This window comes from Pseudoliparis swirei, chromosome 4 (genome assembly GCF_029220125.1).
Source record: "Pseudoliparis swirei isolate HS2019 ecotype Mariana Trench chromosome 4, NWPU_hadal_v1, whole genome shotgun sequence".
NCBI lineage: Eukaryota > Metazoa > Chordata > Actinopteri > Perciformes > Liparidae > Pseudoliparis > Pseudoliparis swirei.
In genome coordinates, this window is record NC_079391.1 from 3,385,208 (window position 1) to 3,410,790 (window position 25,583).

The following is a 25,583-nucleotide window of genomic DNA, read 5'->3' on the forward strand; positions in this document are numbered from 1 at the left end:
CTTTTTTTTTTAATACAAAAATTACAAACAAATTTACAAAAAAAGTTTAAAAAAATTAACAAAGATTTTGCAAAACGAGCGTTTGAATGCGTCACGCAGAAGACGGACAGGTGCTCTCACCTCTCTCAGCGGCTCGTTCAGCTCTCCCAGGATGCTGTCCTCGTCGAACATCTTGCCCTGGTAGCGATGCTCGTAGTAGTCGTGGATCCTCTGCCTCATTTCCGTTGGCAGCTTGTGGAAGGACATGTACTGCTCCACCTGTTTGTACTGCGGGGACACACACACGACAATTAGGTTACTCAAAGGCCACACACACTGCTGCAGAAACACAGCCCCGGGGAACACACAAACACACACACACACACACACACACACACACACACACACACACACACTCAAGGAGATGGAGACGGATGCTCATCGGCCATCGGGGCTCTTGTGCTCAGCAGGACCTGGATTACAATCTCAAAGTTTGGTAAATGTTCAGTTGGATGTGTCCTCACCGACATTATATTAACGTTCATTCGCGGAACTAAAATACTTTGCATCCACATATATTATCCAATAATAAATAAATAGTGTCTTAAAAATGAGTGTGTATTGGGAAGTTAAGATCCAACATAGAAAGTGGAAGACAAAATGAAAGGGATAAATTGATTATATATCCACATATATATATATATTTAATATGTATGTGTATTATATATAAAATATATGATATAGTATATATATATATTATATATATAAGAAAAAAGGAAAGGGATGAAGTGATTATATATCATATACATATATAATATAAATAATATACATATATAATATATATTTTTTATATCGTATATATTATATATATTATATGTATATTATATATATATATTATATATATAATACACAGAAAACACGGCACTATAAATGAAAGAAAAGTGTGTGTGAGTGTAAGTTTATGTTTCTGTGTGTTTATTAACATCATACATGCAACTAAATCATACTAAGAAAAACGAGCAATATGTTCTTATTCATCTTTGATTATAAAGCTTACACATATATAGAAAATGACATTATGTTATATGCATGTGTTTCAGCTAGTAATACACAAATCCCAGAGGTTCCTCGAACACCACATGCACCAACACAATTAACAGTGTAATTCCTGCATCTGTCTCCACCCTCGAGTCTCTATGTTGGTTGTTAAAAAATAGAAGTATTGAAATGTGTTAGATGGCCTTTTCATTGATGTTGCAGTATAGGAAGCAGAGATGCAGATCCAAATACACTGAGAGCACCTCGGGGAATAAAACCAGGTAGAATCCTTGACCCTCAGTGATGGAGAAAATAAATTAACCATTCATAGCGCAATGCTGCCGGAGGTGCTCTTTGATCACCGCTCCCACTCGACCACAACGCTGACCTCAGATGTCTCCCTCTTTATTATTCCACTCTACTACACTAGTCACCACTTTTCTCGTAGGAGATCATCAAAAGGCCGATCTTTTTGGAAACAGAGCACGGTAAATGAGGGCAGCTGTCTCATGCAAGTCAGATTGGGTTTTAGTTTTTTTTGTGAAAGCAGAAAAAAAAGCTGTCGGGGTTCCTGAAAATCAAAAGAAGTGATTAGAGATGGAGAGAAAAACACACGTCAGGGTTAAAATCCACACATTTATGAATGAGGCCAACGACCTGCTGGCACCCTGCTGTGTGTTTAAGCCTCCGCGATGTTTTCCTTTTTTTTAAACCAAATGTTCATAGATTTTAGGGCTTTGTGAGTCCTTCAAGGACAAATAAAACATGCTGGAGGTAATCTGCGTACAGATTGTTGATGATGAGTTTACTATGAAGTGTTTAAATGCTGCAGATGAGGCAGAGTGGATGAACCGATATATATATATAAATATATATATATAAATATATATATATAAATATATATATACACATATATACACATATGTAAATATATATATAAATATAAATATATCTATATAAATATATATATAAATAAATATATTTGTAAATATATATATATATTTATATAAATATATATAAATATGTATAAATATATATCAATATATAAGTAAAAGGGAATATTCTGCGCATATGTAAACACATGCACACACAGTCTGCACCCCTAAAGGTTTTCACATTCCATAGTATCATTAATATCCTAAATATTTGTGCAAAATAAATAAACTTTATTGACTTACTTACTTACAAAAGACTGCAGATAAATTGGTTGAACTGATAAACTATCTATGTCCAATATAAATAAATTGCTCCTCAGATATTACAACAATATCCATCAAGTGACAGATTTAACAATTCACACGTGCCGATGTTGTGTGAAGTCAAATATCTTGCAGAGGCAGTAATAAAGATGTGGAAAGTATGTCTCATGTGTGTGGATGTGGATGGATGGGGGGGGTGTAGTGGTCTTGAGTCTTTACCCACACCCTTTTTGGCCATATAATTGAGCTTTTTACTGATGTGACGATGAAATGGAGGAAGTTTCACTCAAAGAGACAGACGGCCGGAAAACAATCACAGGCTGGCGTTCCCATTGGCTGCGGCGGCGGCGGCTCGACGGCGCGTTGACACCGGGTGTGTAACCCGCGTCCTGCGTCTCGTCACACGTCTTAATGTCTCGCGGCGGCACTCGATTATCATCTCCTTCAGAACAAAGAGAACATCCCGGCTCAGCTTTCTGCGGCATTTTTCACGAGGGCATCGGTCGAGTGAACGAATGCGAGATGGCGTCTTATTTATTGTACTACTACACTGCGTACAGTGGCCCAGTCAAAGGCATTTTATCTTTACTCGTCACAGCTGACGGGGATGTAAAGACTCTCCCGATGCTGCCGTGGGCTGATTACATAAACGATCGGATTCCTGCACAGCCGCCATCCCACCGCCAAGAGGAAGACCCTCCGTGCTCCCCCCTGCTCTACTCGGCTAAATCAAATCACAGTCAGCATCATGGAGGTAACCATTACCTCCGCTGCACCCCCCCCCCCTGGGTTCAACACGTAGGAGGAGCTGATGAGATTCCCCGGGTTAATTCTCTCTTTCTTTCTCCTCCATCTCGCTTTAAATTGAGACATTTTGGATCACGCGCTAAATGGTTAGATTAAAAGATTCACACCCCCTTTAATATATGTATAGTATCCACAATCAGCTGGGAACTACTTCTGCCCTCTGAGCGATGCAGAACTGCATCTTCATGCACTTTAATGTCACAAATCCTCTCTTGGTTTTGCACTTGGCCGTTCTTTGGATTCCCATTCATACTTTTCTTTTTCTTTCTGTCTGTGTCTTTTATCGGGGTATTTATTTACTTCCTTTTTCTCTCTCCCGCAGCTCTCCAAATAGATGCAAATGTAGTTTTAAAAAAAAGTAAAATCTGAATAATTCATTTCCCCAACAGAGATTTCAGCCCCTAATTATACTCTCTAGACATTTTATTTGTCCTCCCATGTTCATAAAGTACGGGTCACACTTTAAGGCCAACTGAATTGTTTTAACCCACCGATGTATGCATAAAAAAGGGGCAACGGAGAAAATAACAAACCACTTCAAAGACAACGCTCCACCTGCTTTGTATGTGCAGGAGGAGCGCCGAGTCCTGCTGAGCTGTAACTATTGGATGCATTGCTATTTAAATTTAAACAAGAGATTCAAGGTTCTCAAAAGGATGACGCCCAATCATTCTGGTGATCTCCTGACTTGAGCTTCACATTCAGTGCGGTTACATGCAATCGAATTATTGGCTTAGTCGGACTGAAATCGAATTATCCGTTTCATGTAAACACCTTAGTCGGACTATGTGCGGTCCGACTTCGGTCCGATTAACACCCCTGGATAGCTCGGTCCGATCCGGTTGATAATTCGACTCTCGCGGCATGTAACTCTGAATTCGATTCGGAACTGGACTTTGCGTCTTTGCGCATGCTCGAGATCCCGCCGCCCTCCCGCCCTCCCTCCCATGTCGTGACCCGGAAGTCGAAAGAGACGATAAATTAAATTCTCCGTGTACCTTCGGCGACGGCGTCTTCTCTCCATTATCAACTCAGCCAATAGCGCCATTTGCATTAGCTGTACTCCTATTAACACCATGGAAGAATAGTAGAGGGATGTAGCTTCGCCTTGCTCTCTGTTCGCCATCTTTCTCGAAATGTTGTTGTTGGTGGTGGTGAAGAGGTCAAGCGGAAATGGCTGTATCACCACGAGTTGTAATGAAAACAGCGCCGCCTATCGTATCGGATATGACATGCTTTCGGCCAATGATTCGAATTACTCACTGCCATGTACAGGACTGTCTCAGAAAATTAGAATATTGTGATAAAGTTCTTTATTTTCTGTAATGCAATTAAAAAAACAAAAATGTCATGCATTCTGGATTCATTACAAATCAACTGAAATATTGCAAGCCTTTTATTCTTTTAATATTGCTGATTATGGCTTACAGCTTAAGAAAACTCAAATATCCTATCTCTAAATATTAGAATATCATGAAAAAGTATACTAGTAGGGTATTAAACAAATCACTTGAATCGTCTAATTAACTCGAAACACCTGGAAACACATTTTCAAATGTTTGATTTTGTTTTGCTGTTATAAATCTTTTTAACTTGGTCTGAGGAAATATTCAAATTTTATGAGATAGGATTTTAGAGTTTTCTTAAGCTGTAAGCCATAATCAGCAATATTAAAAGAATAAAAGGCTTGCAATATTTCAGTTGATTTGTAATGAATCCAGAATGCATGACATTTTTGTTTTTTTAATTGCATTACAGAAAATAAAGAACTTTATCACAATATTCTAATTTTCTGAGACAGTCCTGTATATTGGGATAACAGCAGATCCCCCAAAAGATAGCATAGTCCGACTAAAGCAAGATTCGAATTATACCATCATGTAAACGCACTGAATGACTCTTTCTGGTGTCAATGTCTTGATAACTATTAGATCAATTGCAATTTGGTGACCGTCATATCTTAAGGAGCTTGTAGTACCTTATTGTCCCACTAGAGAGCTTGTAGTACCTTATTGTCGCACTAGAGAGCTTGTAGTACCTCATTGTCCCACTAGAGAGCGTGTAGTACCTTATTGGCCCACTAGAGAGCTTGTAGTACCTTATTGTCACACTAGAGAGCTTGTAGTACCTTATTGGCCCACTAGAGAGCTTGTTGTACCTCATTGTCCCACTAGAGAGCTTGTTGTACCTTATTGTCGCACTAGAGAGCTTGTAGTACCTCATTGTCCCACTAGAGAGCTTGTAGTACCTCATTGTCCCACTAGAGAGCTTGTTGTACCTTATTGTCGCACTAGAGAGCTTGTAGTACCTCATTGTCCCACTAGAGAGCGTGTAGTACCTTATTGGCCCACTAGAGAGCTTGTTGTACCTTATCATTCCACTAGAGCGCTTGTAGTACCTTATTGGCCCACTAGAGAGCTTGTAGTACCTTATTGGCCCACTAGAGAGCTTGTAGTACCTTATTGTCCCACTAGAGAGCTATTGTCCCACTAGAGAGCTTGTAGTACCTTATTGTCCCACTAGAGAGCTTGTAGTACCTCATTGTCTCACTAGAGAGCTTGTAGGACCTTATTGTCCCACTAGAGAGCTTGTAGGACCTTATTGTCCCACTAGAGAGCTTGTAGTACCTCATTGTCCCACTAGAGAGCTTGTAGGACCTTATTGGCCCACGAGAGAGCTTGTAGTACCATATTGGCCCACTAGAGAGCTTGTAGGACCTTATTGGCCCACTAGAGAGCTTGTAGTACCATATTGTCCCACTAGAGAGCTTGTAGGACCTTATTGGCCCACTAGAGAGCTTGTAGTACCTTATTGGCCCACTAGAGAGCTTGTAGTACCTCATTGTCCCACTAGAGAGCTTGTAGGACCTTATTGGCCAACTAGAGAGCTTGTAGTACCATATTGGCCCACTAGAGAGCTTGTAGGACCTTATTGGCCCACTAGAGAGCTTGTAGGACCTTATTGGCCCACTAGAGAGCTTGTAGTACCTCATTGTCCCACTAGAGAGTTTGTAGTACCTTATTGTCCCACTAGAGAGCTTGTAGTACCTCATTGTCCCACTAGAGAGCTTGTAGTACCTTATTGTCCCACTAGAGAGCTTGTAGTACCTCATTGTCCCACTAGAGAGCTTGTAGTACCTTATTGTCCCACTAGAGAGCTTGTAGTACCTCCTTGTCCCACTAGAGAGCTTGTAGTACCTTATTGTCCCACTAGAGAGCTTGTAGTACCTCATTGTCCCACTAGAGAGCTTGTAGTACCTTATTGTCCCACTAGAGAGCTTGTAGTACCTCATTGTCCCACTAGAGAGCTTGTAGTACCTCATTGGCCCACTAGAGAGCTTGTAGTACCTTATTGGCCCACTAGAGAGCTTGTAGGACCTCATTGTCCCACTAGAGAGCTTGTAGTACCTCATTGTCCCACTAGAGAGCTTGTAGGACCTCATTGTCCCACTAGAGAGCTTGTAGTACCTCATTGGCCCACTAGAGAGCTTGTAGTACCTTATTGGCCCACTAGAGAGCTTGTAGTACCTCATTGGCCCACTAGAGAGCTTGTAGTACCTCATTGTCCCACTAGAGAGCTTGTAGGACCTCATTGGCCCACTAGAGAGCTTGTAGTACCTTATTGGCCCACTAGAGAGCTTGTAGTACCTCATTGGCCCACTAGAGAGCTTGTAGTACCTTATTGGCCCACTAGAGAGCTTGTAGTACCATATTGGCCCACTAGAGAGCTGCGCTCACTAAATGCGGGGCTACTTGTGGTTCTATAGAGTCTTAAAAAGTAGGATGGGAGCCAGAGCCTTCAGTTATCAAGCTCCTCTTTTCTGGAACCAGCTTCCACCTGAAGACCACTAGAATAGACAAGCCTACCCAACATCAGCAATCCATATGGAGGCTGACCAAGAATGCATCGGCAAGGAAGTAAGTATATATATCGTGTATTGATATAGCACTGTATTATTTTAGTTAAGAGGGTGTACATGATTAATGTTCCCTATGTTGCATCCTAGCCTCCTAAAGCAAGGATATAATCTAATAATCTAATAAAATGCTTTACATCTGTTGAAATGACCTTTGACATGAATACTGGAGATGGTGCAGCTACCAAGATATCAAATGAAGAGAATACTGACATTGGTTGTGCTTTTGATTTGTGGTTATACGACGTTAACGGGCCCGTTAGACTCGGCTTGTGTGAAAGACGGGGAGGAAAAAGGTAATGTAACCGGGTTAATGTCGTCGGTCGGGTCCAGACTAATGAGAACGTCTCTCACTGTAAGGCAGAATCAGACTTAAGCTCCTCAACGTGTGGACAGCTGCGTCCTCGGGCTTCCTGCACGACTTACCCTCTACTGAGGTTGGATACACTACATCTTCTTTTAAACCGCTTGTTAGGCCTTTAAAAGGAATTAACCGAGTACATATTTAGCTTGAATAAGGAATCGCTAGTTCACTGCCAGCATTATTACATTAAAAAAAGAAAGGGACAAATCTATAAGTGCAACTTTAGTCCTCCTCTGATGACTATTTACTGTGTTTCCAAAAGGTCTTGATTGGGGGGATTGAAGTGAGGGAACACAAAGTTCTCCAGAGCCTCTTCACCCGCAAATAAAATCAGCTTTTGGGCCTCGTATGAACTAATCCCCAAACAGCTGTGTTTAATTGCCAAGTGATTAGAGATTTAAAGGGGGAGGCGCTGCAGCCACCCCCCCCTTCCCCCCATTGCCATTTCCTTCTAAAGCCATTTGGGGACCCGGCGTGCCACAACACGCCGCCCCTCATGGGCATCCCCGGATTTCCTCAGGAACTACCAACAACAAACAGAACATCGCTCAGCTATCCCACGCTGAACAATATTAATAATATACCGCTAAAAGGAGAAGAAATGCTCGAAAAAGCATCGGAGGGCTTCTATAAAAGAATCACCTACAAGTGGATGAGATCATCTCTTGTGCTTGGCGTCCCCGTCTCGCTATGCGGTGACAGATAAGCGCCGGAGTGGCGGGCGTATCCTGTATGCACGGTCACATGTGCAGCCATCTTGTGCCCCCAATCTGGAGAGGATGTCATTCTTTTTTTTTGTGTGACGATGGCTCCCAACATGCCCGAGACAAGAGGGAGGATTCCTCAGGGGGAATTTGGGCAGATGCTTAAACCCGTTCCAGAGAGGAGTGTAATTCAATAATACTACTGGGGTATTGTAAAGCTACAGGAGTCGACAGTACTACAACATTACATCATTACAGTATTGCACTGTGTAATAACAGTGTAATTCTTCCAGAGGAGCATTCTACTGTAGTGATGGTTACAAATCAAATCAATTAAAGAGTATTTTTAAATAAAAAGAAAATCACTGCCGCAGCTCAACACTGTTGTCATATTTTAGTTAAATATATCAGATTTTGACACGATTTAAAGAAAATAATCATTTAGTCAATTTAACACAAATATTTAAGTCATTTATACAACAACTAATGATTATATTTATTTGTTTCTATACATTTCTATAATATTTTATTTATATATATTTATTTATATTTGTTTTATTTATCTATTTATTATTATTTGTACTTAATTACTTTTATTTATTCTTTGTTTTATATTAAAATGTCCTGTCTTAATGTTTTTATACGTGTTTTTATCTGTTACTGCTGTACTCGCCAACATCATGTCATTGTATGTTTTTACAATAACAATAAATATCCTTAACTTACTTTACATAAAATGCATTTCTTTTTTTAAATGATGGATTCAGAGCTTCATCTGTTTATTGTCATTAAAAATGTAATATCTTTGGGGGTTTTGGACAAAACAGTTCACGTTAAATATCGAACGTTTTCATTATTTTACCATTTTATAGATTCATGTTTGATTTAAAAGAAATTGAGAGAAAAATTGCTAATTAAAATAAATTTCAGTGCAATTAAACTCATTAAACTAGCAAAGAGAACATAAATAGAGATACGGCACCATTCACATCTGACGCGGACCCATCTAACACATGCAGTCGGATGCATCTGCAACCAATTGAGTTGCAAACAGATGAAGAAGAAAAAATGCCTCCACCTTAATATTCTGCACCAGCAGCTCCGTGTTTACATACGCGGCAAAACGACCGGCACGGTGGAGACGAATCAAAGAAGCGTTTTCTCGTCTCGGCGTCGAGCCACATTTCAAAGCCGACTGTTGGAGTCTCTACGTTGTGTGTAACAGCGATTCCCATTTAAGAGCTCGTCTAAATCTGCTCGCTGCAGCTTCTGACAGCCCGGGCATCTTTCACACGGCGCCTCATTGTAATAGAATCCCATTCAGGAGAAGATTACAACCCGAAAGCTTTCTGATGATAATTTCCCACCGTCTTCGAGGGAAGAGCTTTTTTCTTTTTCTTCTTCTTCTTCTTCTTCATCTCCTTTCTTTCCTATTTCCCATCTGTACTCAATAATAGACTGGTATTTTTCTTCATATAAGTCCCTCGGTAAGAGGGGGTTACATCTAAATATAACCGTTACCTGGACATCGGCTTCAGAGCGCCATGATTTATGCTTTACATCTCATTTATTTATGCTTTTTACATCTTATTTATTGTGGATAAAGACATCGAAAATGTGCACGAGGCATTTTAAGTCAGTATCTTAAATACAAGTTAATGACATATTAAGGCACTTGGCATTACAACTTTAAATCCACAGCTTTGAAATACCAAATGTTGATATTTGCACAATATCAAAACTCCACTGTGAAAGTCGTGGGTGTGAAGGTCAACTGAAATACAGCTCCATGGTACCTAATGTTCATATTTATCAATACTGCCAACCACTTTTTACCTGTGTAATAACTGTGTAATTACTGAGTAATTACTCTGTAATAAGCACAACTATGAAAACACATGCCAGTGACTTATGGGGATGATTCACAACGCGTGCTACTTCACAGAGTTAGAGGGGTAAGATGCAGATTATGCAGTTTTTGTATAGTTGCTGACGGTGTCTTTGGAATATCAACATGGGAATATTTGTCTTATACTAACACAAAAAAGCCCAAACTACAGAAATCCATCCAAGCTTGCCAATGGAAGAAGAGACCAGCGTTAATCGAGTGAAAATGTCTTAATTCCTCAAACTTCATGGTCTGTAATCTACCACATCAGCAGTCTGAACACTGCGAAACAAAATGACGTATTAGGTTTTAGTTGAATATACTTTAGAGATTTTGAAAGTCATTTTTTTTCCTCTTCACGACAAACTAAGAACACAAAATATCACTTTGTGCAAAACTGTTTTATATAATGAGTTACACGTTACACGTTTAAAGAGAATTAAAGTGAGTGAGTTTGTGGGTAATATGAACACATGTACTATTATTTAAAGTACATACATTATGCAAATATCAAAAGACGTATATGGGTTTTTGTGTGAAGATTTTGGTATTTCAAAGCTGTGGACTTAATGTTTTAATGCCGAGAGCCTCGCGGCGTCACTAACTTCACCCGATGTGTGTCTTTTGTGTGTTTTTAAAGTGTATCTACCACATTCTGCTGTGCATTTGTAATCATCATGTATTTTATTGTACCGTCGTGGCAATCACATTATTATTCTGTTATTGCGTATGCTTTATTAATGGTTAATTAACAATAAGCCAACCTGCGGAGTAAACACAACCGTCCATCACTTCGTAGGTTGCTTTCAGAGGTGACTGTTTGCTTTAGGAGGTGAATATTCAATATTTAATATATAATATTAACAATATTTGCGATGTCACACATAGCCGCTGCATGTCGGTAATGAGACTGCGTGGCATCACAGGTGTGTGTGATGACTCGGTGGCCCGGCTCGCCTCTCTCCGGGCCGAGTGGTCCCAGCAGAGAGGAGAGAACAGCTGTTCCCCGTCACGGCCGCTCGGTGAAAACAGCTTCCTGTAAAACTCCGGGGAGCGACGGCGGGCGGTCGACTCCCGGAGCGCTCCGATTATTAGGCTGTTAAAGTCGGACGGGGAGAAGAGCCGAGAGAAATCTACGGGGAGCACAACCCATCATCACAGCACCGATGTGAGGATGACAAACGGGTTTATTAAGGAGGAGGGGAGGAGGAGGAGGAGGGGGGGGGGTGAGGATGATGAGGAGGATGATGAGGGGGAGGAGGATGAGGAGGAGGAGGAGAATGCTGATGAGGATGAGGAGGATGATGAGGAGGATGCTGATGAGGAGTGGTGGAGGAGGAGGATGATGAGGAGGATGCTGATGAGGGGAGGATGAGGAGGAGGATGCTGATGAGGAGTGGTGGAGAAGGAGGATGATGAGGATGCTGATGAGGGGAGGATGAGGAGGAGGATGCTGATGAGGAGGGGTGGAGGAGGAGGATGATGAGGAGGATGCTGATGAGGGGAAGATGAGGAGGAGGATGCTGATGAGGGATGGAGGAGGATGATTAGGGGGAGGAGGAGGAGGATGCTGATGATGAGGGGGAGGATGCTGATGATGATGAGGAGGAGAGTGCTGATGAGGAGGAGGGGGAAGATGAGGAGAAGGACGAGGAGGATGATGGGGATGATGATGAAGAGGACAGGGAGGATGCTGAAGAGGAGGATGATAATGATGAGGAGGTGGAGGATGATGATGATAATGAGGAGGAGTGTGATGATGATGAGGATGATGAAGAGGACGGGGAGGATGCTGAGGAGGAGGAGGATGATAATGAGGAGGAGGAGCAGGAGTAGGATGCTGATGAGGAGGAGGATGATGAAGAGGACGGGGAGGATGATGGGGATGAGGAGGATGATGAAGAGGACAGGGAGGATGCTGAGGATGATGAGGAGGAGAATGCTGAGGAGGTGGAGGATGATGATGATAATGAGGAGGAGTGTGATGATGAGGAGGATGATGAAGAGGACGGGGAGGATGCTGAGGAGGAGGATGGTAATGAGAATGTTGATGAGGATGCTGATGAGGAGGAGGTGGAGGATGATGATGAGGAGGAGGAGGGTGATGATTAGGAGAAGGAGGAGGATGATGATGGTGATGATGATGAGGAGGAGGGGCTAAAGTCTAGAAACTACCATCCGGCTCACATCGTGCCGAAGCCCCCGGCGTCTCTCCACCGGGAGGAGAGACACGCGATCTGCCCTCTTCAAAGAATTAATTGGCGCAGCTACAGGGAGCAACTCAGGGTTAAGTGCCTTGCTCAAGGACACATCGACTCGGGCAGGGATCGAACCTCCAACCCCCTGATTGCTACCCACTGACCCACACTCGCCATATATTCTTCTACATGTTATCTTTGACACTATGTGAAGGCTCTGTCAATCATCTTCTGTCCTGTAAAGGTTACTCAGCATATTGCATAGCACCCTCCTTCCCTTTGTCAAAGAAACAATGAATTGTGGACATTAGAAATGAGAGATTAGAAATTAAAACAAAGGATGAAGATTGATAAGTGTCATAATTCCCAGGATATGTCAACGTGGAGGGACGTGAAGACAAACGTCTCCATCTTGCTTTTCATACGTGTGTCATGTGTCGTTTCATTGACTCCGTGTCGCGGCGACTCTTCTCGCAAGAATCACGATTTCATGGACAAGTTCTGGTTCTTCGATATTCGTCGTTTCAGTTTTAGAAAGACTCGACATTGGGGGACAAATTTTACCGTTTTTAGCTGGTGAGAATCTGCCGGAAAACTATGTATATTTTATAAAAAATTTACGCCCCCTTTCCTCCTTTCTGAAGATGTCGCAACGCGCGCCCGCTACGTCAGATAATCTGTCGCTCTGCTCTCAGCGTGCCCCAATATCTCTCTCTATCTATCAGTGCTTTCTGTGTTTGTTGAAGAAGATGAAGTCGTTCTTCTTAATTCACAGAGTGAGACAAAGACAAAGACGCCGCACTGCGTCAGCTGAAATGCGATAAAGGTAAAAAACGTTATTGCTGCAATTTGCTTCAAAACTAATTCTCTTCCTCGCAGTCCAATCTAAACACGTCGACATGATGCACGTTTTATTTTTTCCGATGAAGTGTGACTCGCACTTAGAACTCGCCGGGGATGAAGAGTCACATGTTGAAGTTCTCCAGTGATCAGTGACGGAGACAATCGAGACCATTTTAAACAAATACTAACAGCTGACGTGGACATATGATACGACTTCTTTACATCTACAGAGGCGGTAAAGGGGACGTCGTGTTTCCACAACGTCAGACTCTTGGAACCCGGTTCAGAGGATGATCGTTTTCTCTTTCTGGAAGACACCCAGACGTATGTGTGTCAAACACAAACAACAACAACATTCAATGTGTGGGTGACCTGCTGCATTAAAAGACAGAATAAGAAATAATAAGACATAATCCTCCTTTTTTTGGGGGGGGGGGGGAATTTGAAAATAAAATGGTGGTAATAATTATATAAATACAATTGTTATATTAGGTTGATGATGATTCATGTCCGTGTTGTTCTGTCCTCATCTGGACGTTTTGCTGTTATGTCCTTTTTATTTGTTTGTGTTTTTGTTGTTGTCTGGTAATGTGTGACTTGTAAACAAATAATAATAATAATTGAAAGAGATGAAAAACAGAAAAAAGACAGAAAAAAAGACAAAGCGACAATGGACGACCCGACATGTCGCCTCCACCTCCACCTTCCCGACCTCTTCCTCCTCCACCTTCTCCTTCACCCCCAGCTCAACCTCCACCTCTACATCCACCTCCTCCTCCTTCACCTTCACATCTACCTCCCCCTCCACCCCACCCCTACCTCTACCTCCTCTACATCCACCTCCACCCCCACATCTACCTCCTCCTCCACCTCCACTCACCTCCATATCTAACTCCTCCCCCACCTCTACCCCACCTCCACCATCCTCTCCACAGCCCCACTCCTCCTTCTCATCCACCTCCTCCACCTCCACCATCCTCTCCACAGCGTGGTCTCACTCACCTTCTCATCCACCTCCACCCTCACCATCCTCTCCACAGCGTGGTCTCACTCACCTTCTCATCCACCTCCACCCTCACCATCCTCTCCACAGCGTGGTCTCACTCACCTTCTCCTGGTACTGCCGCCTGGAGGAGTCCAGGGATTGGATGAGCGCCGTGGCGTGGCCCACGAACATGGCGTAGCAGGTGGCGCCCACGATCATGCTGAGGATGGTGAGCCACACGTCCGTCATGCCCACCGGGGGGTACATGCCGTAGCCGATGCACAGCATGTGGCTCATGGCCTTGAACAGCGCGTAGGAGTACTGCTGACCCCAGGGGTCGTTCTGGAGGGAGGAGAGGAGCTGGGGTGAGGAGACGTTATCACTCTCACTCTCTCACTATCTCTCACTATCTCTCACTCACTCACTCTCTCTCACTCACTGACTATCTCTCTCACTCTCTCTCACTATATCTCACTCTCACTCTCTCTCACTATCTCTCTCTCACTCTCTCCCACTATCTCTCTCTCTCTCTCTCACTATCTCTGACTCACTCACTCTCTCTCACTATATCTCTCTCACTCTCTCTCACTATCTCTCTCACTCACTATCTCTGACTCACTCACTCTCTCTCACTATATCTCTCTCACTCTCTCCCACTATCTCTCTCACTCACTCTCTCTCACTATCTCTCTCACTCACTATCTCTCTCACTATCTGACTCACTCACTCTCTCTCTCACTCTCTCACTCACTCACTCTCTCACTCTCTCTCACTCTCTCTCACTCTCTCTCTCACTCTCTCTCTCTCTCTCACTCTCTCTCACTCTCTCTCACTCACTCTCTCTCTCTCACTCTCTCTCACTCTCTCTCACTCTCTCACTCTCTCACTCTCTCTCACTCACTCTCTCACTCTCTCTCACTCTCTCTCACTCACTCACTCTCACTATCTCTAACTCACTCACTCTCACTCTCTCTGACTCATTACTCTCTCTCACTATCTCTCTCACTATCTCTGACTCACACTCACTCTCTCACTCTCTCTTTGACTCACACTCACTCTCTCACTCTCTCTGACTCACTCACTCACTCTCTCACTCACTCACTCTCACTATCTCTAACTCACACTCTCACTCTCTCTGACTCATTACTCTCTCTCACTATCTCTCTCACTCACTATCTCTCACTCACTCTCTCTCACTATCTCTCTCACTATCTCTCACTCACTCACTCTCACTATCTCTAACTCACACACTCTCACTATCTCTCTCACTATCTACAACATCTATTCTTCTGTCCATCCTGGAGAGGGATCCTCCTCTCTTGCTCTCCTGAAGGCTTCTTACCTCTTTTATACCCTGAATGGTTTTTTTCAATTTTTGGAGAGTTTTTCCTGATCTGATGTGAGGTCAAAGGTCAGGGATGTCGTATGTGTACAGATTGTAAAGCCCTCTGAGGGGAGTTTGTAATTTGTGATATTGGGCTACACAAAATAAACTGAACTGAACTGAATCCCTGAAGACCCAGCTAATGGCAGACGTCCACTTCAGACCTCCGTGGTTCAATACAGAGCAGCTGGCAGCGGGAAACACACTTTTCAATCGGCAGACATTTTGGACAAGAGCCTAAAACTGAGCCCCCGAGACTGGGCGGAGGTTTGCATGGCAGAAAGTAGGTCAGCTATTTAAAGAAACAAAAGTGATTTAACTTTTCTCATCTGTAGATACATTGCACCCTTTTCTTCCTTTTAGATCCCGGTAGTAGTTCACGGTAAAATCAATATCAACTCTCTCCTGGGGGCGATGTGTCCAAATTGCTTTAAAACTCATTTCCACAACAGAAAAGTGGCGAGAGAGAGAGAGAAATATAGTTATTTTATTAGTAACCTCCTGAAAAGGTAAAGGAGCGATGACCTGGCAACATCCCGGGACAGCTCCTGTAAAAAGAAGACCAAAAAAATTTGTCTCCTAATGATTTTGATCAGAGCCGAGCGAACCGAGACATTACGAACTCTTCGTGTCTCGGGTGATGTGAGAGGTGCTCTGGATCCATTCAAGATATATTTGTTATTCCCTCCACATTGAGAGCATTTCTTCTACGTTAATACAATTAATTTCACCGTGTTTACTGTGGGAAACAACACAAGCTCCATGTTGATGTGAATGAGAGGCGACATCCCTCACACAGGACTTTAAACTCATTGTATATATAAATAAATATATATATATGTATTTATATAAATGTATATTTATTTATATAAATATATATGTATTCATGGAAATATATATATATATATTATTTATATATATAAATATATATACAGTATATAAACATGTATATAAATACATATATATATATATATATTTATATCAATAAATATATTTATATCAATAAATATGTATTTATTTATATATATAAATAAATATTTTTTTCTTTATATAAATATATATATATATATATATTTATATACATGTGGGGGGGGGGCGCGGCGATGCACGACGGACCGAATGCATCATACCGTTGAGCGATGGAGCTAGTCATGTGACCTCAGCTGTGGCACGGAGAGCCGGGCCCACGGCTAGTGACGCTTTGTGTGGAGCTCGATGTCGGCTTCCTTCAATTTGTCGCCACGGTTTTTAATCTCAGCATTTTTCCACGTAGAAAAGGGAGTTCTGTCTTTGACTAGAATTACTAAATTATTAATGTAATAAGTACATTCGTAATATTTTTTGCAATCTATTCCTTTTTTACCCTCTTCTTCTTTTCGTGAGCACCATCTGATGTTTGTTATTTGTGTGTTGTGTACACCTGAATATCACGTGTACCGAGACATACAACTGGAACTTTTACAAAGAAAGTGACTGTATAAAAATACATTTTGTTATGTTGAAAAAAAATTATTACAAAAAAGTGAGTAAAAAAAAAAATGCTTTTAATGTCAGCATGTATCATAAATATAAAAATACAAAGAATGAAAATAAAATTGTGTATCTTCCTCACATGGGACAGAATAGCTGTGATCATTGGATGGATACTAAATAGTTGCCAATACACTTACAAATTGGCCCTTATATTGAATTATATTGATAAGCCATCAGATATAGGGACCGCTCAGCTGCTTCCCATAAGAGTTAAATATACAGTACGTTGATTTGTTGTTAGGCTGTCATAAAAAGATCAATCACAGCCACCGCCACATAAACCTGACAATAACCCTGATACATTATGCTAATTTAGCAGGAGAGCCAATCAGCTGCGGGCGAATCCGAGTCACGCATCAGGTGTGACTCGGTCTGCTTCCACAAGCACAGAAAAGATTACTCGACAGCAGCTGTTTAACAATAAAGATAAATTAAAACCTGGAAGCTCTTAATATTCAACCAATATACAGTATGTCCTTCAGAAAATCAATATCCTTTGCAAAGCTTCAGTAGATGTCGGGAGCTCCGAATAAATAAATAAAACGAATCAACAAATTGAATAAATGTGCGCAAATGTAGAAGATAAATATTGTTGGGGCTATTTATTTTATATTTGTTTTAGTTATTTTATTGACAAGTTGTTTAATCATTCAGGTCGTTTTAATGTTTTGATATATTAGAATACGTTTTTCTTGTGATAGTTTTTAGTTTAGTTTGATTCGTTGTTGTTGTTGTTGTTGTTTTTTAGATATATTTAGTCTTTTGATCCTTTACTTATTGGGTAACACTATGGGTACCTGTGGTTATATGTAGGAGTAGGCAGGTACAGAACCAGCATGCACCTGGGTTGTTTACCAGCGTTAGGAGTTCCTTTGTTCTTTTGTTTGTTTGTTTGTTTTAGTTAAATAAATTATCAGAAAAAAGAATCCTGATTGGACAAAACTTTCTTTTAGCTGCGTGAATCTCAAACTCATGAGGCGTCAGTGGCAATTTGATTTATGTTTGTTTTTGATTTGTTAGACAAACGGCAACTATAAATATATTTAATTTAAATTAAGAGCTTAAAATTACAGATATGCGAGGCAATCTTTTCCCAGGATGCAACTTTTTGTAATTTTTTTTAACAATAATTATCAAAGTTGACCGATAAGATAAGACGGGGCCGTCAGAAGCGCTCACCACCATCTTGTTTTTGGACACCCAGCAGTCGGGGGGGAAGTCCTGCAGCATGGGCACCAGGAACTGCAGGCAGCCGTCCCAGTGGCACAGCAGCAGCATCATGCCGATCAGGTTCACGATCCTCACCATGGCGCTCGCGAGGTCATAGGTCATGTGGAAGATCTGAGGAGAGAAACCAGGAAAAGGGGGTTAGGGTATACCAGGGGTGTCGTTAGGCCTATTTTAGGACCCCCCCTAAATAATTTAGCATTATTGGCTATTTTTTGTGTGTGATGTTATAAATTAAACTATTGTTTGTTACATGGACACGGCCCCCACTGACTGACATCCAGGGGCATTTAAAAAGAAATTGCGGGCACTTTTTGAAACTTGTGAAATAACATTTAACCTTTGTTAAAAAAAAGAATATTATTTAGGCTAACAGTATATGAGCAATTGTCATAAAAATGGCAATAATAAGACTATTAGGCAGTAGTCTACAGATTCAAAATGTTTAGATTTTTTGAACAAAAAACAAAACGTAAATCAAACGATCATATTAAATTGTATTCTTATTTCTTCGTGGTTATTTATTGTTATTAATTTTTTAACAACTATTAACAATTATAACTTTTATTTATTTTTATTATTCAAAATGATATATATTTAAATATACAGGACTGTCTCAGAAAATTAGAATATTGTGATGAAGTTCTTTATTTTCTGTAATGCAATTAAAAAAACAAAAATGTCATGCATTCTGGATTCATTACAAATCAACTGAAATATTGCAAGCCTTTTATTCTGATTTATTGCTGATTATGGCTTACAGCTTAAGAAAACTCAAATATCCTATCTCTAAATATTAGAATATCATGAAAAAGTATACTAGTAGGGTATTAAACAAATCACTTGAATTGTCTAATTAACTCGAAACACCTGCAAGGGTTTCCTGAGCCTTGACAAACACTCAGCTGTTATAAATCTTTATTTTTACTTGGTCTGAGGAAATATTAAAATTTTGTGAGATAGGATTTTAGAGTTTTCTTAAGCTGTAAGCCATAATCAGCAATATTAAAAAAAATAAAAGGCTTGCAATATTTCAGTTGATTTGTAATGAATCCAGAATGGATGACATTTTTGTTTTTTTAATTGCATTACAGAAAATAAAGAACTTTATCACAATATTCTAATTTTCTGAGACAGTCCTGTATATTGCTAATGTAATGTAATATATATATATATTTATGTATATATTTGTGTGTGTACCTACCTAGTAAAGGCAATACGGATAGGACAAGCAAAACAAAAAGGTATTAAATTATCATAATTATCAGAGGAAATTATGGGGGAATTTTTTGCCCCTCTCCTCATAATATATAATTAGATTTCTTGGGAGCAGTTTTGCTCTTTGCCCTCGTGTATTTCCGACGCTGCCTGACATGCAGCTCCCTTGGGGCTTAGCCCCCCCTTTCTTTGAATCCTACTCAAGACGATTTAACACGCCGATGGTCAAATCCCCGATATCTCCCGAACGCACACACACGAGGGTCGTTATTTAGGAGTTAGACAACAACGCACTAGCCTGTATACATCATAGTTATGATGCATCATAGGAGGCAGATGTTGCCCCTCTGAGAGCCGTCCACTGGGGGCGCTCTGCAGACGGGGGACCGGAGCCTCGGCTCCCCCGGTGCCGAAGCCACTCAGCGAAAAACACAACAACGGTACGAGGAGTACGAGGCGGGAGCAATCACAGTTAATCCTAATGATGAATATACTCCAGGACTTCTGGTGGAGACGTGTTAATGGCCTCGGCCGGTCAAAAGCCTCTTAATCCCCATTGAAGACCTGAAGGCGTCCGCTTCCTCAGTCACATCCGCTCCTTGGAGAGCGCGCGAGCCAGAGGGGAATATTCCATCTGCACTTTGAAAAGACGCAGCGACGTGTTTGTCGTCTTCAGAATCAGAATCCTTATGGCCATTCATGTTTTCCCGTGCACGGTGTTTGTCACAGCGGGTGGTACGACAGTCGAAAACAACAATCAACGACAATCAGCACAGTGCGAGAATTAAGAATATAAATATAAAGATAAAGTGCACAAACGGGCAAGCTTCAGAACTTTAACCAGTGTAAGTTAGTTTAAAGTGACACGTGTATTAAAAGTGAAGAGATACGTGTATCTAAGTGTATTTAAAGTGAAGAGTTACATGTATTTAAATTAAAGAGTTATGTGTATTTAAGTGTATTTAAAGTGTATTTAAAGTAAAGAGTGACATGAATTTAAGTGTATTGAAAGTAAAGAGCTAAATGTATTTAAGTGTATTTAAAGTGAAGTTACATGTATTTAAGTGTATTAAAAGTGAAGTTCCGTGTATTTAAAATGTATTTAAAGTGAAGTTACGTGTATTTAAAGTAAAGAGTGACATGTATTTAAGTGTATTAAAAGTGTATTTAAAGTGAAGAGCTACATGTATTTAAGTGTATTTAAAGTGAAGAGCTACATGTATTTAAGTGTATTTAAAGTAAAGTTATGTGTATTTAAAGTGTATTTAAAGTGAAGAGCTACATGTATTTAAGTGTATTAAAAGTTAAGTTATGTGTATTTAAGTGTATTTAAAGTAAAGAGTTACGTGTATTTAAGTGTATTTAAGTTAGGCATTAAGTGTTGTCCAGGGGAGTGAGTGGAAGTAAATTGTCGGGGGTGCCAGTCAGTCCTTCCTGAAGCTCCGGGCTTGTTTATTTGTCTTGTCGTGTGCAGTGTGTGTGAGGAAGAAGGAGGCTGGCAGGGATCAGGGTGGTGTTTGTCCAGGACGGTGTGGGCGCTGCAGCTGCAGCATCGAATCACATCAACTCGGCTCCGTCAACAGGCCTCAACCCACCGGATCCTTTAATTTTCGACACTTCTGTTTCACAGCTGCACGACAAATGTGAGCTTTATATACACACACTACCGTTTAAAGGTTTGGGGTCACTTAGAAATGTCCTTATTAAACCCCCCACACACACACACACAGCAGGTATTTTAGCATGTGCTACAAAAGTGCTGATATAAGGGTATTTAATGAAAACAAGGATTGCATGCACATCATTTCACAACGTGCCGTGTTTTATAAACGATGATGGATTGCTGGCCGCTTTTCTTTTTAATTGATCGGGAGCGCGGCTGCATTAGCATCAGCATGAACAGGAGAGCTTTGATGGATGAGGGCTGGTTGTTACTCTCACTACCTTCATCAGGCCTCTCCATACGGGAGGATCTGCTTGCCTTTAAAAAAATAACATGGGTCAGATCACACATAACCCAAAGTAATCACTCTAATGTTGTAGTTTCATAAATCCAACTAATGAAATATCAGTTACAAGGTTGTAAGACATGGAAGAAACACTACAATACTGGTATCTTAATGCAGAGTTTTATGCATACATGCATGAAAAAAAACTGTAGAGTTGTAATTAGTTGTGTTATTTTCATTTGCACATGTAGATAAGGGAAGTATATGTTTACAGTACAATGCATTAAGAATTGTACCGGTTTGTGATGACACATGCAACAATAAACTGTATGATGCATGAGAATTAATGAGATTTTATTGTTTAAAGATAGTAGTTAAAAGACTATATTCTGAAGGCAAGATAAGAAAGTTTTATGTTGAAGGCGACTTTACAGTCTTGAACCAGGAAACTCGCACCCGCCATCTTGAATTGGCTTTAAGCCAAACGAATTGTTGCATCATTTGAACCTGCCAATGACTCACTTTTGAGGAGTTCAGTGGAGTGTCTGTTACTAACTCCCGGAAAAGTTGTCATGGAGAGTTTTTTGGGGGCGAGCTGGCGTAGCACCCTGAAATATGTTATGTCATATAGGGAGCTTGTTGTCCCTTTTGGAAGTGAGCGCTGTCTCTTTAAGAGAGGGGCGCTGTCCCTTTAAGAGAGGAGCGCAGTCTCTTTAAGAGAGGGGTGTCTCTTTAAGAGAGGAGTGTCTCTTTAACAGAGGGGCGCAGTCTCTTTAAGTGAGGAGCGCAGTCTCTTTAAGAGAGGAGCGCTGTCTCTTTAAGAGAGAGGCGCAGTCTCTTTAAGAGAGAGGTGCAGTCTCTTTAAGAGAGAGGCACAGTCTCTTTAAGAGAGAAGCACTGTCTCTTTAAGAGAGGAGCTCTGTCTCTTTAAGAGAGGAGTGCTGTCTCTTTAACAGAGGAGCGCAGTCTCTTTAAGAGAGAGGCGCTGTCTCTTTAAGAGACGGGCACTGTCTCTTTAAGAGAGGTGCACTGTCTCTTTAAGAGAGGGGGACTGTCTCATCTTCTCCAGAAACAGGCCTCCATTGTCTTTGTTAGGGGAAGCAGCTAAGTTCTCCTCTCTTAGAGTACCCGTGACCAACTTTTTATCAGTGATTGAAGAAGAATACTGATTAATATTTGGACTTCCTGGTGCCCCCCCCCCCCCATCCCAGCAAGACCTTCAGACCATAAAAGTCCAACATCCTGTGAATTGCACATCACAGGATGTCACAAGTCCTGTTGAAATTGATATTTTAAAAATGAATATTGTTCAAGTTTAATTCATCGAATCCTGAGCCCGAGACGTCCTGGTGGATGAATCTTTTCACTATCAAGAGAAATAAACCAAAGAAAAATATAACCCAAAATCTGAACAGGGGTTTGGTTCCCAGGCCCATGGGTGGAGGCAGTGAAACAGTTGGAGGAAGGCGAGCGTGGTCCAGGGAGAGGAGGATGCGTTGTGTCCCACGGTGCTGATGGGAGCCGCCCAGACACATTTGATGCGGCGCTCCGCCGAGGCATCTGGTGTCCGCTGCTCCCGCCGCTAATGATGATGAATGTTTGGCGTGATGGCGACCCGACACGGCGGAGGAAAGCTCAATTCCTCCCTCGTATTTTCTCCTGACTGATTTCTCACATGTCGGATTTACTTTTTGGGCTTTTCTATCCTGTGAATCTTTTGTTTTCGTGCAGTCCAAACATGGCATTATAGTTTATTATTGGGTTTAATGTTCTAATAAATGAAAATAAACAGAATTTTGTCGTCTCATGGTGCGTTCACACCGGACGCGTCGAAAAAATTCTCTACGCGTCTGACGCAGCAGTCTTGACGCGCGTCGAAAAAAGGGTGTTCACACCAGACGCGTCGGGGGCGGAGTAATAAATGAGTCGAGGAACCACAGGACCGCAGCGTACTTCCACTTTTTAGTGGACTGAGCTGCACTCTCTGACTGCGCTTCTCGCTGCTCTCTCTCTCTTCTCTCTTTGATACGTGTCTCTGAGACTTTTCCACCTACGGCGGCAGATCTCCTCTGCCATGAAACACATATGCCGGCGGTTGGTTGATAGTAAAGTACAACAAATAGCGAGAATAAAAGCAAATACATATTCAAAATTTACCAGGTAGTCCCACGGCTTCTCCGACCTTGTTCCACGCTTTATCTTTATAGCTCCGGTTTCGGTAAGCATAAAGAGTTGTATCGTAAAGTTCGGGGTGCCCACAGACAGCGACAATAATCTTTTCCTCCATTTTTTTCGACCGGCAGGACGATGACGAGCGGAGCTGCTCAACGCTGATTGGCTGACGCAACTATGACTCACGCGTCTTTGCTGCCAGAGTTGGGAAATTTGAACTCGCGCGTCAACGAGCTGCGTCTGTTCGCGCTGTTCGCTGAGTTCGCCCCGCGACAAACCCTCTGTTCGTGCTGCTTCAAACGCGTCTGACGCGCTGCTCGCTGGAAAATACGCAGCTACGCAGCTTCGACGCAGTTTTGCATTGACTTAACATGTAATCTCGACGCGCGTCAAAATTTTGACGCGTCCGGTGTGAACACACCATCAGTATCTGTCCTGTGATCCTTTTGTGTTCGTGCAGTCCAAACATTCTCCTTTTAAATAGTTTATTAATGAGTTTAAGGCTCTAATAGTTCATGTCGTTTCAGTGGTTTCTGAGTTTTGAAGCGTCGGCTAAATTCGTTAACATCTGCTCGTTTATGAAGACGTGGCTTAACATATACATTGGAAAGCGTGCGCTCGTATTCACACCAGAGCATGATAATCTTATTAAATCAGGTTTAAACATATATGCAACATAAAAATGTTTATGTTTTTATCTTCAAAATTCTACCTTTTTATAAATATACACCTTTTTCAATTGAATTAGCTGGTTATTTGAATGCCACGTGTCTGTAGTCGTGCAAATTTAATTCATTTACAGCACTGTGTGTATTACATAAACGTGTCGGATTACCTTTTTTTTGGGATGGTTTCACGGTTCAATGATTACGTTAACTGCTTTTTAAAAATGTGATTTTAGCTTCATACTTTTTTGATGGATTTGATGGTTATTTGAATGTCATCCATCTGTGGTAGTGCTTAATTCAAATTTTCGGGGGGAAATATAGTGGTTAGCAGGTCCATCTTCCAATCAGGGGGTTGGCGGTTCAATCCCCGCCCTTGTTGATGTGTCCTTGCGCAAGCCGCTTAACCCTGCATTGCTCCCGTAGCTGTGTCTACGGTGTATGAATGTAACATGTAAAGTGTCTTTAAAGTACCGTAAAAATCGCTTCATAAATTAAATGGATTATTATTAAGCAATTCATTTACATTACCATATGTATTACATATACTACATAATGCGTCTAAATATCTTCTCGTTTTTTTGAGCGAGAATAATTTTTTGTGCATCAGCTCAATCAATGTTATTTCTAAATCACCCCTCATGACGGAGGATTCTGGGAGCAGGCCGCGTGGGCCGGGCTGAGTTTTCTGACTATAACCGCCTTGACCAGAATGTCATGCTCACGCACGCCGTCACACTGGATGAGGCGCATGTGGAGAATGAGAAGCAGGCCTGGGAGTGCACCCCTGGGAGCACCCTTCCATCATCCGTCTAAACAGGCCCGGAGGGGCTCGGAGGATCACACGAAGAAAAAAAGAAGAAAAAAAGAAAACCCGCTCTGACTCCGCTCCCTGCCGAGATATGTGCCCATTGGGTTTTCTGGAGGATTACACATATTTTGTGGGTATTGATATCGCAGCCGGCTCATTCAGAACATTGAGGACCTGTCACTGCCCCATTGTGCACTCAATAATAGCCCATCAAAATATATTATTTCCTTATCTCTGAGAGACCAGTCTTTTTGCTAAGGTAATGGGGGTCAGTGAGTGGGTGGGTGGCCGATTAGTGAATTTACCATATTTAAATATATTTTTTTTGTATAGATTTACTGGGTAGAAGTGAAAGGCATTGGAATCCTCTGGACCCCCCCCCCCCCCCCCCCTTGAGGCTCCACATGGCTGACTTCTATCAAAGCACCTGACGTCAGCCTTTTGTTTCTGCGGCACACTGCCAATCACAGAGCCCGAGAGGATCCAATATTAAAAGAGATTGACGAACGGCCACCTCGTGATAAATAAACACAGGTGTTGTCGCGTAGCGGCGAACCACCTCGAGTCATTTCGCTTTTCACCGTCCTCTTCCTCGCCTGAAAAAGCCTCCGTTCGCCGCGTGGTAGGCATCGGGCTCGATGGGAGGAAGTCCCCGGAGCTTAGTCATTAGCGCGCCGATGACTAATCTCATGCAAGTCACCGG

The 25,583-nt window shown here is 41.6% G+C and overlaps 1 protein-coding gene across 1 annotated transcript in view; it reads right to left on the reverse strand.

Moving 5' to 3' along the window:
* The window catches only part of hcn4 (hyperpolarization activated cyclic nucleotide-gated potassium channel 4), a 70,370-nt gene that overhangs the window by 15,665 nt on the left and 29,122 nt on the right, over window positions 1-25,583 (reverse strand). The window contains exons 3-5 of the mRNA XM_056411981.1: window positions 18,018-18,179; window positions 14,045-14,263; window positions 121-267 (exon numbers count right to left, since the gene is read on the reverse strand). Of these exons, the coding sequence (XP_056267956.1) occupies window positions 121-267; window positions 14,045-14,263; window positions 18,018-18,179 (528 nt within the window). The remainder of the gene's footprint in view (window positions 1-120; window positions 268-14,044; window positions 14,264-18,017; window positions 18,180-25,583) is intronic.